At 39.9% G+C, this 16969-nt stretch overlaps 7 protein-coding genes across 7 annotated transcripts; all 7 read right to left on the minus strand.

The window, feature by feature from the left end:
- Window positions 1-816, minus strand: LOC108550488 (uncharacterized). Its single transcript, XM_017904226.1, has one exon. The coding sequence runs from the start codon at window positions 814-816 to the stop codon at window positions 1-3; it is 816 nt and encodes a 271-aa protein (XP_017759715.1).
- A 681-nt stretch (window positions 817-1497) lies between these two features.
- LOC108550489 (odorant receptor 22c) lies at window positions 1498-3219 on the minus strand. The gene is made up of 5 exons (XM_017904227.1): window positions 2510-3219; window positions 2038-2137; window positions 1855-1965; window positions 1626-1781; window positions 1498-1548 (listed from the first exon to the last, which is right to left on the minus strand). Exons 1-5 carry the CDS (start codon window positions 3217-3219, stop codon window positions 1498-1500), a joined length of 1128 nt encoding a protein of 375 aa, XP_017759716.1.
- A 1125-nt stretch (window positions 3220-4344) lies between these two features.
- LOC108550502 (odorant receptor 22c) lies at window positions 4345-5980 on the minus strand. Its single transcript, XM_017904240.1, has 5 exons — window positions 5166-5980; window positions 5023-5122; window positions 4852-4962; window positions 4485-4640; window positions 4345-4398 (listed from the first exon to the last, which is right to left on the minus strand). The coding sequence occupies exons 1-5, from the start codon at window positions 5978-5980 to the stop codon at window positions 4345-4347; spliced, it is 1236 nt and encodes a 411-aa protein (XP_017759729.1).
- A 631-nt stretch (window positions 5981-6611) lies between these two features.
- LOC108550490 (odorant receptor 85b-like) lies at window positions 6612-8306 on the minus strand. Its single transcript, XM_017904228.1, has 5 exons — window positions 7546-8306; window positions 7130-7229; window positions 6953-7063; window positions 6726-6881; window positions 6612-6662 (listed from the first exon to the last, which is right to left on the minus strand). The coding sequence occupies exons 1-5, from the start codon at window positions 8304-8306 to the stop codon at window positions 6612-6614; spliced, it is 1179 nt and encodes a 392-aa protein (XP_017759717.1).
- An 828-nt stretch (window positions 8307-9134) lies between these two features.
- On the minus strand, window positions 9135-10653 carry LOC108550492 (odorant receptor Or2). The gene is made up of 5 exons (XM_017904229.1): window positions 9875-10653; window positions 9694-9793; window positions 9488-9598; window positions 9254-9409; window positions 9135-9185 (listed from the first exon to the last, which is right to left on the minus strand). The coding sequence occupies exons 1-5, from the start codon at window positions 10651-10653 to the stop codon at window positions 9135-9137; spliced, it is 1197 nt and encodes a 398-aa protein (XP_017759718.1).
- A 752-nt stretch (window positions 10654-11405) lies between these two features.
- LOC108550493 (odorant receptor 4-like) lies at window positions 11406-13015 on the minus strand. The gene is made up of 5 exons (XM_017904230.1): window positions 12234-13015; window positions 11972-12071; window positions 11768-11878; window positions 11531-11686; window positions 11406-11456 (listed from the first exon to the last, which is right to left on the minus strand). The coding sequence occupies exons 1-5, from the start codon at window positions 13013-13015 to the stop codon at window positions 11406-11408; spliced, it is 1200 nt and encodes a 399-aa protein (XP_017759719.1).
- Window positions 13016-13498: 483 nt separating this feature from the next.
- Window positions 13499-15740, minus strand: LOC108550494 (uncharacterized). The gene is made up of 4 exons (XM_017904231.1): window positions 15571-15740; window positions 14267-14525; window positions 13616-13771; window positions 13499-13549 (listed from the first exon to the last, which is right to left on the minus strand). The coding sequence occupies exons 1-4, from the start codon at window positions 15738-15740 to the stop codon at window positions 13499-13501; spliced, it is 636 nt and encodes a 211-aa protein (XP_017759720.1).
- Window positions 15741-16969: the final 1229 nt, after the last annotated feature.

The following is a 16969-nucleotide window of genomic DNA, read 5'->3' on the forward strand; positions in this document are numbered from 1 at the left end:
TTAAATATACTTTACACACTTTAATATACGAACGTGTTGTTTCACGATCTTCGCGATTCGTTGTTCCACATCGTTGTACATGTCTGATCGACCGTCTATCAAATGTTTCAGCCAGCCCATCAACACTTGCATCTGGCCGCAAACGTGTACTGCAAATATAGCGGCTACGCTGCAAGTAGCTGACGTTACGTTATGCATCAGTATGCCAGCAATCAATTGAATGAAAAATACGATCTCGTTCGTGGGACTGTAACGAGTGTCGATAATTAAACTCGTGAAAGGAAACACCATGGGGATAAAGGTCACGTTGATATCGTCTGCCCGTATTTTTCCGACACTAATCGGTACAGCTATATAGTAGAAGGTACAACCACTGTACATGAAAAATGTGCAAACAGCGACTAATTTTCTGCCAAAGATGGCGTTCGTTATCATGATTTCTCTATCTTTAGAATATGTTATGTTTTTCCAGTCCCACTCGACGCATTTGATACACTCGCGAATGTCATCCTCGTGAAGGGCCAACAGATAATACTTCAGAAAGGCCATCACGCAGAAACTCAAAGGACCGAATAGTTTGATCTTGTTGTAGATGTCTTTCACCTCGAGAACCAAGTACAGACTACAAGGTATGAAGAGGAAACTGATTAAACCGTAGCAAATGATGTTGATCAACCGATAAATATATTTCCTAGCTGTTGAAATGTTGGTCGGATTTGGCCAAACGCCCATCGGTTTCAAAATCCAGCGACCCCACTGAATACTCATATTCGTGTTCCCCTTGTAGTCGTCGTGTTCTGTCGCGAGACTCGACATCTTCTTGATTTTCGATTTTTGCATTACTACCGTTCGAATGCTCTCCTGATACTGGTAGTCTGTACTTTGATGTCGGTCGCAAGAGAAACGATACCGCGCTTGCGCTGATTTTTATAACTTTTCTCCGGAGGGTACAATACAAGTTATTATCCCTGATCGTTTAAACTCTACCCTGTTTGGAGTCTCCTTGCTTATACATTATGAGCGTGGACAATAACGTAGGAGAAGAATTTGCAAACATCGATTTCCTTTAGTGGAAAGGAATCTGTGAAGTTTGCTAAAATCTATTTCGTTTTGCACATATTCTTTTTACGCGAGGGTTTTTACTTTATACATTTCAATTCCGTGTTTTATATCGAACACTGAATTTATCGAAATTGCAGCAATATTGAAAGTAACGTAAGTGTTATAATTTCCGAAATTTCCCTTTATTTTTCAACACTTTTATAAAACGTGATTCTTCGATATTTTTTAAACGATGCAAAAATGGTGAACGTTCAGAGTAAATCACAATCATTTGTTAAAACGTGTTTGTCAAACGTGTAATATAAAAATTAACATCATTTCTGCACACACACACACACACACACACACACACACACACACACACACACACACACACACACACACACACACACACACACAGCAACGATTATAGAAAACATTTAGGTCGAAAAATGTTCAAGTGGTTCTTCGTAGTACATTTAAAAAAGAGACTGCAGTCTTAACAACCTGTTTGTTCGAAGAAAAAATGTGCGATTAATCCTTACAGATAAGAAGGAAAGAATGCAAGATAATCTGATACTTACGTCGGTGAACGTGCTAATAGACAATTCAACGATATTTCCAGCAGTCAATTTTATCGAAGAGTTGGACATTGCGATAATCAAAATGCAACAGAGCTTCTTGTTCCCTGGCAATCGGTACCACTCGATCATATATAACATTTCGCCGATTTTCCTGCACTACGTCATTCTTTATTGTTAAATATAAAGGTTTGTTGGTCACGAATTAATTAACTGAAATTTAACTACCTACCTGCTCTGCCACGATTTCGCCTATATAACAAAATACAAAGATATTGAATATGAGCGATAAAAGTAAAATCGAGTAAGTTACAGAACTCGTGATGTCATTCGCCTTCGATTCCTATAAAAGCAAATTGATATGTTAACTGGTATTTATAAGATTCAAAATCAAACACGAGGATCATCGTACTACCATGATGATATAATATCCAACGAGGCATATATCCATGGTGCATCCTAAAAACTCGGCGAATGAAATTTGCTGTAGCGTTCTTTCGGCGAGGCTTAAAAATCTGAAATCATTGGTAATATTTTCTGAATCATAAGGTAAAACGACATAAAAAATTATCGTTATTCGCTTTTCTCATAATTTGCTATTTCTCTGGTCAGTCACACTGCGAATAATTAAAAGGTAGAGTCATACAGGCGTGTCATGTTTGGTTACACGTAGAATTTACTATTGTAGAATGAATTATACTTAGAATAAAAGGGATTTGTAAATTTATAAAGCAATAGTACTTAAAGAATAAAAGTATTTCTACTCTCAATCTAATGTTGGAACTATAGATGACGTTATCATAGGCTCAGAATCCACCTTCGCTAGTGGACTGTCAATCAATTACAAGATCACCTATGAACAATTACAAAATGATCCGATTACATACTTCAGGACTTTAACATGTTGACACACGACGTCCGAGATTCTATCATCCACCTGCTCACTCATATCCGATCGACCGTCTATCAAATGATCTAGCCAGTTTATCAATACCTGCATCTGGCCGCAAGCGTGAATGGCGAAAGCAGCTGCTAGACTGCAAGCAGCCGAGGTGATTCCATGCATAAGGGCACCAGCCAGTAATTGCATGAAAAATACGATCTCGTTCGTGGGACTGTGATACGTGTCGATAATGAATCTCGAGAAGGGAAACACCAGAGGGATGAAAGTGAGATTTTCGTTCGTTGCGATTCTGCCCACGCTGATCGGTATGGCGACATAGTAAAAAACGAATCCGCTGTACATGAAGAAGGTGCAAATGATCACCATCTTTCGTCCAAGATACGCGTTCGTTATCATGATTTTTCTGTCTTTCGCATGAGTGATGTTCTGCCAGTCCCACTTTATCTGCTCCACGCATTCACGAATGTCCGTTTTGTGGACGATCAAGAAGTAATACTTCACAAACGCCATCACGCAGAAGATCAGTGGACCGAATTGTTTGAGCTTACCGTAAGTGTCCTCTATCTCGAGAAAAACGTACAGGGCGCAAGGGATGAAGAGAAAAGTGATCAGACCATAGCAGGTAATGTTTATTAGCCAGTAGAAGTACTGCTCCGAACGCGAATCGGTACGTGAATTTGGCCAGAGACCCATGGGTTTCAATAGCCAACGATTCCATCGGATACTCAGATTCACGTTTTTCACATACTCGTAGTTGATTAGGTGGAAGTTTTTACGGTCTATTCTTTGTTTTTGCATCCTCGATGCTCGATCGTTCACGCAAAACTAAATGCTTGCGGCACGATACGGTTCAAATAGAAAATAAAATTGCGCCTGCGCTGGTTTCATGATTTCCTTCAGAAGGGACAGCCAAAGTTATGCATTATGCGTGGGGAAAGAACGATGATTAAGAGGCATCGATAAGTTCATTCTCTTGGACGTCAGTTAAATGTTATTATTGCTGTTGGACGGTTTCAGGGAATGAATTTATGGATGATCATGATATTTACTTGGTTAATATTAAAAATGTTAAGGGTTTACCAAGGATTTACCAAAGGTTTACCAAGGGTTTACGCGTAAAAAATTCAGGTTTGGCACGCGAATTTGTTGCATCATTGTTAGAACGAATATTGTACCACATTTCACATTTGTGGTGAGAATGCATGTATTATTTACATTAATCTTATTCGTAATGTAAATTTAAAATATCAATGTGTGTCGATTTTACTTGTGCATCTTTATTTTGACGTGGTTGGAATTGTATTCGTTGCATTCCGAGAAATTTATACATTTCAAAGAAAATTGAACTTTCGATTTGCAAAAATAGCAATAATTATATGATACCTACGTTATCGAAATCGTTGACAAATATTTCCAACTTTAAATTGGTGGATAAATTTCGTATTGCGTTAATTAAAAGACAATAACGCTTCTTATTTCTTGTAATTAGTATTATTCAATCCATTTGCAATACTTTTCCAATTTTCCCAATTATTCTTTTAATGAAGAAGCAAGAAATAATACTAGGAAATTAATAATATTTAAAGTTGATCGGTATGTTGATTTTCAAAGTTCGGTCAACGTGCTATCCTTCACTTATACTGTGAAAATTATAGATCGTTGGAGTAAATGATAATTTACTTTTATTTCTACTTCATATATAGTAGAGTGGTTTTTAAAAAGGCAGATATATATGTGATACAAGCATGTATCTATCTCTGCGAACATTCAATGTGAGAATCAAAATATCACCCTACTGTCGATGCCGGTTTGGAACCCTTAAGCTGTGAATGTTCGTAGCATGTTTAAATACGCGACTGACGACTTGATAACCTATAGTATTGGATGAAAATTCATAATAGAAATTTTGATTCGCAGAATTTATAGCTCGGATATTCTTCCATAAAAAGAATACTTACTCCACCGAAACTACTAATGGAAAGCTCGATGATATTACCAGCGGTGATCTTGGTCGTCGAATGGGACATCGAAATCATTAAGGGTACGGCAAGACTTTTCCTCCAAGGCATTCGGTACCAGTCAATCATATAAGACTTTTCGCCGACTTTAACTGTCTGATAAATTAATTAATTCGATATTTTTCTGTTGAATTTCATCGCATTTCTTAAAAGATAAAAATACACAAAGTTGAACAGGCGAAATAAGTCATATTTATCCTTCGCTTGACGAATAAAAAATGTTTCTTAACGTTAACATTTATTTTGTTTGCGTAATCAACGATGAAACCCCTCGAACACAATGGTGAACTAAAAATGAAATAATTACCTGTTCTATCAAGAGCTCACCGATGTAACAGAATATGAATATGTTAAACGTAACGGATGACAGTAATATTATATACGTCATGCCGTTGACAGGATGATTAGAATCCCATTCCTAGAAAAGAAATTGCAAATTAAACCTTCGATCGACAGTTTGCAATTTTTGCAAACATACCACCATCGTGTAATACCCCAAGAAGCACATGTTCAAAGTACACCCGACGACTTCTACCAACGATATCTCGTGCAGAAGATTCTCTGTAAGAGCAATGAAACTAAACCAAACAGGCATCGAACAAAGAGATATCTCGATCTTACTTGATTATCCGAACGTGTTGCTCCACGATATTAGCCAGTCTCTGATCCAAGCTCTCGTCGTCGTTCTGCCTGCCATCTACCAATTTCTCCAGCCAAGACGTCAACACCTGCAACTGGCCGCACGCGTGCATCGCGAGAAGCGCAGCCAAGCCACAAGCAGCAACAGTGACATTATGAGCAACGAGACCGGACAGTAACTGTATCGTGTAGAGAATTTCATTGGCTGGACTGAGACGAGCGTCCAGGAGGAGCTTAGGAAAGGGGTAAACCAGTCTCCAGTAGGTCAGATTGCCACCCTCTTCCACGATCATCGCTCCAGTGAGCGGCAAAACGATATAATAGAAGACCACCCCTCCGTACATGAAGACGCCACAAATGTAGACAAGTCGATGACCGAAGCCAGCATTATCCAACATGATTTTACGATCCTCCTGGTGCTTCACGTTCCTCCAATCGTTCTCGATGAGGTTCACGCATGTACGTATATCGTCTTCGCGAGCAATGAAGACGTAATACTTTATTACCGCCATCATGAAGAAACTGAGCGCGCTGCCCAGTTTCATCTGGTTGTAAAGATCATCGATCTCGAGGACGAAGTACACAATGCCCGGGACTAGGATAAACGCGAGCAGGCAGTAACAAAGAAGGTTCAGAAGGACGTGTTGAATAGTCTGCAACCAGGAGTGGCCTAAAGATCTTGGCCAGGATCCAATTATCCTCAGCGTTAATGCGTTCAAGCGGATGTTGAAACTAAGATCCTCCTTGTAACTCGAGTTACAGGGTTGTTCGTCGACAGTTAGCTTCCTTGCGTTCATGGTCGAACATCTAGGGCCAGCATAGAATCACTGATGCCTGTTCCACCGAGTAACGGTCGAATCGTTGGATGAGTTTCGCTGGATCAATGCGCTTGCGCTGCTGGATAAGAAACAAGAAGAGGACAGCTGTCTCTTCGTTTACTTTTTCGTTTCAGTGCAATTTTCATCGAAGAAAGTTTCCTGTCCTGTCCTCTGTGTATTTCTAGTTATGACCGGCGGAGTTGGCGGTAATGACAGGTTTCGAAATGGATTTTTTCAAAAGCGGAAGAGAAAATCAAGGAACGAGGGACAAACTTATGGTTACCGTGTTCTCGTGTGCACGTCAGGGGTGATGTGAACATATACGCTTCGATCTTTTATACACGCTTCATGGATATTTCAATTCTGGATAGGGTTGAATGATATTTTTCGTTTCAAATGTTTATGATACCTCTAGAGGAAACTTGGATCGAATATACCGTGGAAGGTTGCAAAGAGAGAGGATACCCGGTATTCGATCGTAGGATGAAACTCGTTTTTTATTAAAGAGCCGAGGCAGTAACCAAAAATATGTTTCTACGTGATTCCTAACGAGGAACATGCGCTACTTTCGACGGAGGTTAACGTAAGTCTCGTTATCGTTAACAAAATTTTAGATTACTCCACGCAGTATATTTAAATATCCCATGGACACTTTCACGACCTAAGAGACATCATAAATGGAAATTTAATTAATCCATCGAAGGTTTCAATTATTTATACTCACGTCGGTGAAAGTAGTTAAAGACATGTCGAGCATCTTGCCAGCCATGAGTTTCATCGGGGAATTAGACATAGCGATAATTAGTATTAAGCATCGTACATGTTTGGTCGAGAGATGGTACCAATTCACCGTGCATGCTGTTTCTCCCACGATTTCATTCTGTTAGAATGTGTCATGTATTGGAAGAGTCAAAAAAGCAGATGGGAGAAAGAGATTATAATATGTCGTACTTGGTCGACGAGAAGTTGACCAATGTAACAGACTATGAAAACGTTAGATATAAATGATATTTGTAACATGATGTAGGTCACGATAGCTGTGGTATTAGTATTCTCCCATTCCTAAAATATATTCATCCTATATTCCTAAAAGAAAACTGTTAATGTTACTATCAACGCTGCTCGTACCATGAGAATATAATATCCCACGAGACAAATCAAACATGTACCACCCACCATTTCGATCAAGTAAATGTATTCCGTAATTGTTTCAATGTTCTTTAAAAATCTGCAATCGAGTCACGAGTACAGGATATGCGATGATGCATAAATATATTTTACGAATAGACAAATTTTTTGTCTTTATCTGATAATTCGTTTCAGCCTTCAACCGGTATCGTTGTTCCCATTAAATCGCTGTAACTTTAGAGCACTTAATCATAACTCGTGTTTCATATTTCTATATTCGCAATTAAGACGAAATTACAAGCGAATAACGTAACTGAAACCCAACAGGAATACGTAGATGTAATGGCCACGCGTGGACCAACGATATCGGTTGAAAATGAAATCAAACTTCTCTTTACCTCGAACCTTCTACTCACTTTTTTATTTTTATCTGATACTCAACGATATCAGCGATCTTCCGTTGCACCACAGCTTCGGATGTATCTGTCTTATTCACCAGCTTCTTCATCTTGTTCATCAGGATCATCATCATACTGCAGGTATGAAGAATGAACAGAGCGGAAATGCCGCAGGAACCACTGATGATCCCATAAGTAACGAATCCAGCTATAACTTGCAGTACGAACAATATCTCGTAATTCGGGGTCTTTTGCTCGTCGATGAATACGAGATAACTCGAAATGGGTAACGGTCTTACGGTAACGTTCCCGGCAGTGACGATGGTTCCCTTCAAAAGAGGTAGGATTATTCGATAGCACAAGCCACCACCATACACGGAAGCCGTGACGATTAATATGACTTTCCTTCCGAATTTCGCTTTTTCTTTGTAGATCAATTGATTCTCCTCTGTAGTATTTAACCAATCCTCCCGGATCGTGTCCAGAGCATTCCGAATCTCCTTCATTCGCCATAAGAGTATCGTGTACTTGCCGATTTGCATGCCGCAGTTAACGAGTGGGCCCAAAAGCTTTAACTTTATCTTGGGATTTTTCTCTCTCAGGAACATGTGCATGAGAGGCGGTGTGATCATGACGAAGGACAGGAAGTAGGTCAGAGCGATCTCGATCTTTTGCAAAACCTTCGAGGAAAAGGAAGAGGTGGCTGGGATAGGCCACACACCGATGATTCCCAACATCGGCTTCACGAACCTCGTGGCGTATCTTAGATCGTACTCCATCTTCGATTTTCCGGACATATTTTCCATGACTGGACACCTGGATGTGACTGGCTGGGTCAAGAGGAATTCAGTCTGGTCCGCGACATCGCGCTTGCGTACACGTTAGGTACTCGCGGATTCTTTATGGAATTGATGTCATTGAAACGATTTCATTGGAGAGGAGAAACGGGTGAATTGGTTCAAATTAACCCGTTTAAACTTTCCACGAACTCAAGGGTTCCCCGGTGGACGAGGAGCTTCCTCGCAAGGGCTATTTGTTAATACGACGTACGATTTGCTTCTTAAAGATCGTCGAAGAAACGATCTTTCTTACGAATTCATTATTATATATTTAGAAAAATTGAAACAGCATGTGCGACGTATGTATAACGTATGTATAACGTATCATAATGTTTATATAAATTTCGTATACGAACTTTATATGTATCGTTCACGGTGTCCGAGGGGGAATTGTAAAGTCATTACTACTTCGAAATAAGAAATGTTTAAAAATCCGATAATATCGCATGATAGTGGTTCGAGTTTTCCAACAGATGCTTTTCACTGTCTACAAAGTTTGTACGGGTTGAGAATGGTTATTATCGTGATTGTAAGCAAAGGGGAACAAGTTATGCCCGTAGTTGCGTTTGAGGTATTAAAACTCTATGTGAAACGGAGAAAGAAGTAACATAACGAATTTAAAATTATACACTTTCTATTTAGTAAGTTGAACAGTTTCGTAGAAAAATGAAGAAATACTGTTACGGAGAATAGATTTTTGACATCACCTTTAGCTAATTATCGTGTACCGTATTCGATAAGTTTCGTGGTAAAATGGTATTTAAGGTATTAAAAAGTGTTCCTTAACACGTTTAAATACCCCATCGACGCCTTCACAATCTAAAAACAAAATTTCACAGGGGGTACAGAGATTCGAAGATGGGAATTTTTTATTTCTGTATACTTACGTCGGTAAAAGTAGCTAAAGATACGTCTACGACTTTGCCAGCTGTAAGCTTCATTTGATAATTCGACATAATGATCACCAAGATCAAATAGCGAGCCTTCTTCGTGGGAAATCGGTACCAGTGAAACGTCGCTGATACCTTTTTCACATTATCGCTCTACCGAAGTAAAATTTACTATAAATACCAGGGTGTTTATGCGGAATTTCTGAAGAAACTGTAAGAAGTAGAATATACTTCGTCGATGAGAAGTTGACCAACGTAACACATGGAGAAGTTGATGAACACGCAGTTCATTTGCAACAAAAGGTAAATTAATATAGCCGTGGCATTGCTGTCTTCCCATTCCTAAAATCAATCGAAAATTAAATTAAGAAAACGAATTTTCAGGAGTCCTCGGGAATCTTCGGGAATAGCATCTCTCAAGGCCCAATCGTTCGTACCATGATTATGCAATATCCAATCGTACACGCAATACCTGTGACGTTGATAATCTCGAAGAAACATAAATATGGACTTATCTGTTCGACTCTTTTTAAAAACCTGCAAACATCACACACGCTGTCCACGTGATATCTGATACATTTCACGGAGTAAAAATAGCAAAGGTAAATTTCAACTCACTTCTTTATCTTCGTCCTGTACTCGACGATGTCGACGATCTTCTTCTGCACAGCGTCCTCGCTGATATCCACCTGATTCGTGAGTTCGGTCATTTTGTTCGCCAGGATGCTCAGCTGACCACAGGTATGCAGACAAAGTATCGTGCAAATTCCCACTGTACCACACACGACCGTATAGGTGAAGAAACCGCTGAGAACTTGCAGAGTGAAGATCAACTCGTAGTTCGGTGTAGCTTGTTCGTCAAAGAAGATGAAGTAACTTGGACAGGGTAATAGTCTTATAGTGGTGTTATTGGGTAAAACAATCCTGCCAACCGAGAGCGGAAGAATCGTCCTATAAGAAATACCCCCGGTGTATATGGTCAGCATGATCACTATCATCACCTTATGCCCGATCTGGGCCTTGGCGCGGAAAATCTGTCGATTTTCGTCAGTGACGGTCAACCAATCTTTCTTTAACTCGTTCATTATCTTTCTGAACTCGTCCATTCGACACAGTACAATTGTGTACTTAAACAATTGACATATAACGTTGATATGAGGCATGAATAACTTCATTTGCCTCCTGCTGTTCGTTTCTTTCGCGAGTATGTGCAGGATCCCTGGCACCAGGAGCAGAGTCAGGAGGAAATAAGTGAGGAAAATTAAAAACCGTTCGAAAATCTTCGAAGACGAGGAGGCTGAGATGGGATTCGGCCAGGCACCGATGATTCTCAACAGAGGATATAGGAACTTCAAGGATTGCTTCAGATCATCTTCGGCGTTTATCATGGAGGACATTTTGCAATTGGTTGAAAACTCGAACGTGACTGGCCACGTTGCGAGAGGAAAAGGAAGCCGCTTCGTGGACTTGATTGCGCTTGCGCGCATAAAATGTTAAGTATCCGCGAAGGGATTGTAAAATAGCGTTCGTACGAAAAGACAGGAAAATTGGTTGAAATTACCGATATGGACGTTGCCATGCGCTACGTGGTCTTCCCCTATGGATAAGAACTTTTATCGTAACACAGCTTTGTTCCCTCGCACGATTTACCATTTCAATCGTCGAGGAAACGATATTTATCGCCATCATTTCCACAAATTTTATCTTACGCTGTGAGTAACATGTCGAGACTTTCTTTTTTAAATATATTATGGAGATATATGTTTGCGGTGAAGTCAAATAGTCGAAGATTATCGTGATAATGCAGTTACTACGTACCATCATTTTCCAGACGCGTTTCTTTACTGTTTGTGGAGCTCAGAGAGAACAGAAGCGATGATTATCACTTCTTCGATGATTGTAAGTAGATATGAAAGGGTGTGCGAAGGGGTCAGTTGCTGGTTAGTTATTGAAATTGTAGAACAAAGCATGACAACGGTTTTAGAATAATGTGTAATACAAACCCAGAATCTATCTCTATTATGTTACTGTAATACAAACCCAGAATCCATCTCTATGGCATTTTTAATAAATCATCTATCATATATTTTACCTAACTAGCGTTCTAAATATCAACTGTATATTATATGAATACGACGAATATGAAAGCTTAAACCATTTTCTGTAAGATGTTCAAGTACCCCATGGACGTCTTAATGATCTGAAAAAAAAAAAAATTATTTTTAGGATATACAGAAGATCTATTAAAAAACGATCCAAATTTTTGATACGTACATCGGTGAAGGTGGATAAGGATATGTCTGCGATTTTGCCTGCCGTAACTTTTATTGGGTAATTCGACATGATAATCACCAAGATCAAGCTTTGTGCCTTTTTCGCAGGTAAGCGGTACCAATTCAACGTGATGGAGGTCAGTCTAACTTCGTTGCTCTGTTAAAGATGAGATTTGCAATAAACACCATGGAAATGTGATATTTGCTGAAAGGTTATAAGAAGTAGTCGATGGTATACTTCATCCATGAGAAGCTGACCAATGTAACATATGGAGAAGGTGGAAAACATACAAGTCACTTGCAACATAAGATAAATTATTATAGCTATCAGATTGTTGTCTACCCATTCCTAAAACATGATCATCGTGTGAAAACGTGACATATCGCAGAAGCAATCGCCGTCCGCATCTTCAACAAAGGTTTCAGTATCATTCTATCGTACCACGATAATACAGTATCCAGTCACGCATGCTATACACACATCATCAAAGATCTCGAAAAAATAAAGATACGGTGTGATCTGTTCAACGAGAGTTAAAAATCTGAAACCAAGTTTCGGTCACCACGCACGTTATGTCTAATACTGCTAAACGTAATCGTCAAGTAGCCTAACAAGTTATCCTTTCAACTCGCAAATTATTCGCCAATTATCCTAATTCACACACCCGAGATATGCAAGTCTCTTCGTTCTAGCAATCACTCACCCTCTGATATCCGACTGTTGCTCAACGATATCCGCGATCTTCTCCTGTACAGCCATCTCGCTCATATCCGCCTGTTTCGTGAGCTCGATCATTTTGTTTATCAAGATTCGCAGCATACTGCTCAAGTGCAAGCAAAGTATCGAGCACAGCCCGATGGTGCCGCATAGAGTAGTGTAGTTGATGAAACCGCCGAGAACTTGCAGGATAAAAATTATTCCGTAGTTCGGTGTAGATTGTTCATCGAGAAAGATGAAGTAACTCGGACACGGTAACAATCTTACAGTGGCGTTATTGGGTAGAACAATTTTCCCTACTGAGAGCGGAAGAATCGTCCTATAACAGAGGCCTCCGCCGTACATGGTGATTGCCAGTATTATCACCACCTTGTGTCCTATGTTCGCTCTCATTCGGAAGATCTTTCGATTCTCTTCAGAGGCACTTAACATATCGTTCCTCAGTTTATCCAATATCTTGCTGAGCTTGTTCGACTGTCGCAATAAGATCGTATACTTGGACAGTTGGCAAAAGCAGTTTATGTGCGGTATTATCATCTTAAGTTGCTTCCTGCCGTTCTTCTCTATCATGATTATGTATAGAATACCTGGGACCAACACCATCAATTGCAGGAAGTATGAAACTAAGATTAAACACCACGTTGAAACCTTTGAGAATAGGGTTGTTGAGGTGTGGGAGTTTGGCCAGGCACCAATTAGCTTCAAGAGGAAATACACGGGCTTTAAAATCTGGTTCAGATCTTCCTCGGCACTTTTCGTCCCAGGCATTCTTTAATCGAATGATAGCGAGAACGTGACTAGTCTGGTATGAGAATGGAAAAAGCACACGTCTCGGAGATCTCATTGCGCCTGCGTGTATGCAATGTTAAATGACCGTGAGTTTAATGTTAAATTGCTGCCTGTTGAAACGATTTTACATCTACGGAAAGATTGCTCTGTGGAGTTTTGAGATTTTATGAAAATTGGTTGAAATTACTGATATAGATGTTGCATGTCCTATGTAAGCCTTCCCCCCCTATGAAATTTCACCTGAAGTTTTATTGTAATAGCACTTTCGTGTTTTCCAGTATAATTCGCCATTTTCAATTGGCGAGAGAGCAATTTTTATCGCGATCATTTTCTTTTCAAAATTTAATCAAATTTTATAGCTATTATAAAGTTTCTCGAAGACTTGCGGGAAAGTCCTTGAAGGCGGAATCTCTCTAGTGGCGAAGGCGAGAATTATGGTCGCTACACAATTAATACGACTATTTAAGTGACTTCTCGTAATACGTTTAAGTATCCCATCGAAATTTTCATGATCTGAAATATAATTGCCACAGCATGTACAAAGAACGGCAAGCAAAGATATATTTTATCGATACTCACATCGGTAAAGGTGATCAGAGACAAATCTAAAAATTTCCCCGCCGTCACTTTTACTGGTTGACTCGACATAAGTATCACGAGTAATAAGTTGCGTACCTTTTTCATAGGAAATCGGTACCAGTTCAGCGTGATGGATTTCTGTTTAACGTTGTTGCCCTGTTATGAAGTAAAATACGAGATGAACACTATGGTAATGTATTCGATAGATCACTATAAAGACTACTCCTTGGTATACTTCGTCTATGAGAAGTTGACCGATGTAGCATTGCGTGAAAGTGCTGAAAATGCAGGTTGTTTGCAGTAAGAAATACACGGCAATGCTCATAGTGTTATGTGCCTACCGTGACAATGCCGTATCCGAGCATGCACGTGCTCGCTACCTCGTTAGTGACGGAGAGAAAATAAAGATATGTCGTGGTCTGCTCAACGCGATTAAACAATCTGCAATTAAATTTTCTACCGTTAAAATTACACTAAATTCGTGTGTCCAAAATATTCGAACTATTTCATTCCTCTCTTCTCTTGCCTCTTGAAACTGGAGTGATATTCAACAATATCCACGATCTTCTTTCGCACAGCGTTCTCGCTGATATCAGACTGATTCGAGAGATCGATCATTTTCATCGCCAGGATCTTGAGCATGCTACATACGTGTAGGCAAAGCATCGTGCAAGTACCAGCGCTAGCGCATAGCGTAGAATAGTTGAAGAATCCTCCCAGAATTTGCATAACGAAGATTATCTCGTAATTCGGTGTAGCCTGCTCGTTAAAGAACATAAAATAACTCGGGCATGGTAACAGTCTTATAGTCGAATTATTCGGCAGCAGGATTCTGCCCTTTGAGAGTGGAATAATCGTCCTGTAGCCCAAACCTCCGCAGTACATCATGAATGCTATCATCATCATCAGTCTGTGTCCGATATTCGCTTTTCTGTAGAAGATCCCATAATCCTCTTCCGTGGCGCTCGACAAGTTGCCCTTTATCTCGTCTAATATTTTCCCGATCTCGTTCTTTTGTCACAACAGCAGCGTGTACTTGCACAACTGGTTGAAAGCGTTCAATTGCGGCATCAACAACATGAGCTTCCTCCTGCTGCTTCTCTCTTTTAGAAATATATTCAGAAGACCCGGGATGAAGACCGTCAGTTGCAGAAAGTAAGAGACGACGATTATACACGTTCTTAAAATCTTCGATAGCACAGAGGATGAGCCAGAATTTGGCCAGCAACCGATTAATCTTAAGATCGGATGCACGAACCATGTGATGTGCTTTAAGCTCTCGTTCGCGTTGCTTATCCGCGTCATTTTTACGCTAGTGCAAAGTACGCGACTGACCACGTATGTCACACAACGTGATACTAGTTTCAAAGTTCGTATTGCGCTTGCGTTCATGAAATGTTAAATATCTCAGAATAGAATTACCCGTTGTTGAAGCGATTTTCGAGTACAGGTATACATATATATATATATATATATGTATGTATGTATTATGGGACAGTAATTTGACAATTATATGACAAAATAATACAACAGGTCGAAATTGACCAATCGGACGGACTTTGCATGTATCGCATGAGTTCCCCGTTGAACATGAAACCTTCGTTGTAATGATAATTTTTGCGTACAATTTCCCTTTACGACCAATGAATGAACAGCGTTTGCCAGAGTAGGTTTAAAAAATAAAGATAAAGATAAAGTTCATAACGTGGCAGACGATAAACGCAGTTGACAGTGTCCATCGCCAGTACGGTGAGCAAATGTGCAGGGTTGTGCAAGCAAGAGGTACAGGTTACACGTACAATTTCAAGCAATCGCGCAAGCTATCAAGCAAGAGAGAGTAATCCGATGAATATCGCTAAATTGTTTATTACAAGAGGCAAGTTGGTATAATTTCATACATAAGTACTGTATATCGTATATTATGTCTCATGATTCTTGCCGCAAAAAAACGATACTTTAAATGACTCTTCGCAGCATGTTTAGGTAGCCCAAAGACGCCTTTAGGAACTAAAAAATATATGTTTTGCATGGCGTACAGATGCTGATTCATACGAAGATCTGATTTCTTGATACTCACGTCGGCGAAGGTGGTTAAGGATATGTCCAGAACTTTGGCCGCCGTCATCTTCATCGGACAATTGCTCATGAGGATCACTAAGATCAAGCAGCGAGCCTTCTTCGTGGCGAAACGATACCACTTCAACTTGATGCACGTTTGTGCGACGTTATTGCTCTGGTAAAAATATATAGGATACAATTCGATTTAATACAAGCAAAGATATCGTTACAGCGAATAGCGTACTTCGTCGATAAACAGTTGACCGATGTAACAGATTATATACGTGGTGGAGATCCAGGTTAGCAGCAATTCCAAGTAGATCAACATAGTAGCGGTATTCTGATCTTCCCATTCCTGAAATTATTTGCTTCGATTGTAAGATCAATCAATTTCGATCAGTATTTTCATCGCTAATCCTTTTATCCATACCAGTAGAAGGCAATATCCTATCAAGCACGTAACAACCGTGACAACGGCGATTTCGTAGAAACAAAGATGCTGTGTGATCAATTCTGCGTTGCTTAAAAATCTGGAAGGGCGACAAACGAGGCAGGCAAGGTATACAACGCTTAATCGAATAATTCTAATTTGTCACTCACCTTTTGAGCTTCGTTTGATGTTGCACGATGTCCACTATCTTCTCCTGCAAGATTTCTTCGCTATTCGATCCATCGGAAAGATCGATCAATTTGTTCGATAGAATGTTGAGCAGAGCGCACATATGCAACGACAGCATCGAGAAAATCCCAACGGTGGAACATATCACGGTATAGTTGCAGAATCCACCTAGAACTTGGCATATGTAGATTATCTCGTAGTACGGAGTTGCTTGCAAGTCGATAAACGGAAAGTAAGCTGGACAGGGTAGTAGTCTTATAGTGGTATTATTTGGTAGGGTGACTCTTCCTTTCAAAAGCGGAAGAATCACGCGATAACACAGGCCACCGCTATATATCATGAAAGCCACGATCAACACCACCTTGTGTCCAATGTCCGCCTTCATCCGGAAAATCCGTCGATTCTCTTCTGTGGCGACTAGCCAATCGTTCCTTATCTCATCCAACATCACCCTTAAGTCGTACATTCGATTCAACGTGACCACGTACTTAACCAACTGGCCCAGGCAGTTAATGAACAGACACAACTGCTTTAGCTGGTTCTTGCGGTTATTTTCTCTTATGAATACGTACAAAATGCCTGGTCCCATGACGAACATTTGCAAGAAAAGGAAAATGGAAGCTATGATCCATTGCAGTATCTTCATATGAAAAGGAGATTCGATGGGAATTGGCCAT

Source organism: Eufriesea mexicana, unplaced genomic scaffold (assembly GCF_001483705.2).
Source record: "Eufriesea mexicana isolate 0111107269 unplaced genomic scaffold, ASM148370v2 scaffold2792, whole genome shotgun sequence".
Lineage (NCBI taxonomy): Eukaryota > Metazoa > Arthropoda > Insecta > Hymenoptera > Apidae > Eufriesea > Eufriesea mexicana.

What these genes read in the sequence shown, in the direction of transcription:
- LOC108550488 (XM_017904226.1), bottom strand. Translation starts at nt 816, where the DNA reads ATGTCGAGTCTCGCGACAGAACACGACGACTACAAGGGGAACACGAAT.
- LOC108550489 (XM_017904227.1), bottom strand. Translation starts at nt 3,219, where the DNA reads ATGGGTCTCTGGCCAAATTCACGTACCGATTCGCGTTCGGAGCAGTAC. An exon ending in GCGAAATCGTGGCAGAGCAG is followed by an intron (nt 1,782 to 1,854) that starts GTAGGTAGTTAA and finishes AGAATGACGTAG; the next exon opens with TGCAGGAAAATCGGCGAAAT. An exon ending in CTATTAGCACGTTCACCGAC is followed by an intron (nt 1,549 to 1,625) that starts GTAAGTATCAGA and finishes TCGAACAAACAG; the next exon opens with GTTGTTAAGACTGCAGTCTC.
- LOC108550502 (XM_017904240.1), bottom strand. Translation starts at nt 5,980, where the DNA reads ATGAACGCAAGGAAGCTAACTGTCGACGAACAACCCTGTAACTCGAGT. An exon ending in TGGGGTATTACACGATGGTG is followed by an intron (nt 4,963 to 5,022) that starts GTATGTTTGCAA and finishes TTTCTTTTCTAG; the next exon opens with GAATGGGATTCTAATCATCC. An exon ending in GTGAGCTCTTGATAGAACAG is followed by an intron (nt 4,641 to 4,851) that starts GTAATTATTTCA and finishes TTAATTTATCAG; the next exon opens with ACAGTTAAAGTCGGCGAAAA.
- LOC108550490 (XM_017904228.1), bottom strand. Translation starts at nt 8,306, where the DNA reads ATGGAGTACGATCTAAGATACGCCACGAGGTTCGTGAAGCCGATGTTG. An exon ending in TATCAGATAAAAATAAAAAA is followed by an intron (nt 7,230 to 7,545) that starts GTGAGTAGAAGG and finishes ACTCGATTGCAG; the next exon opens with ATTTTTAAAGAACATTGAAA. An exon ending in GTCAACTTCTCGTCGACCAA is followed by an intron (nt 6,882 to 6,952) that starts GTACGACATATT and finishes ACATTCTAACAG; the next exon opens with AATGAAATCGTGGGAGAAAC.
- LOC108550492 (XM_017904229.1), bottom strand. Translation starts at nt 10,653, where the DNA reads ATGTCCTCCATGATAAACGCCGAAGATGATCTGAAGCAATCCTTGAAG. An exon ending in TACAGGACGAAGATAAAGAA is followed by an intron (nt 9,794 to 9,874) that starts GTGAGTTGAAAT and finishes TGATGTTTGCAG; the next exon opens with GTTTTTAAAAAGAGTCGAAC. An exon ending in TTGGATATTGCATAATCATG is followed by an intron (nt 9,599 to 9,693) that starts GTACGAACGATT and finishes GATTGATTTTAG; the next exon opens with GAATGGGAAGACAGCAATGC.
- LOC108550493 (XM_017904230.1), bottom strand. Translation starts at nt 13,015, where the DNA reads ATGCCTGGGACGAAAAGTGCCGAGGAAGATCTGAACCAGATTTTAAAG. An exon ending in CAACAGTCGGATATCAGAGG is followed by an intron (nt 12,072 to 12,233) that starts GTGAGTGATTGC and finishes ACTTGGTTTCAG; the next exon opens with ATTTTTAACTCTCGTTGAAC. An exon ending in CCTTATCCACCTTCACCGAT is followed by an intron (nt 11,457 to 11,530) that starts GTACGTATCAAA and finishes TTTTTTTTTCAG; the next exon opens with ATCATTAAGACGTCCATGGG.
- LOC108550494 (XM_017904231.1), bottom strand. Translation starts at nt 15,740, where the DNA reads ATGACGGCGGCCAAAGTTCTGGACATATCCTTAACCACCTTCGCCGAC. An exon ending in GCTGCGAAGAGTCATTTAAA is followed by an intron (nt 14,526 to 15,570) that starts GTATCGTTTTTT and finishes TATCGGACACAG; the next exon opens with ACTGATGATGATGATAGCAT. An exon ending in CTCTGATCACCTTTACCGAT is followed by an intron (nt 13,550 to 13,615) that starts GTGAGTATCGAT and finishes ATTATATTTCAG; the next exon opens with ATCATGAAAATTTCGATGGG.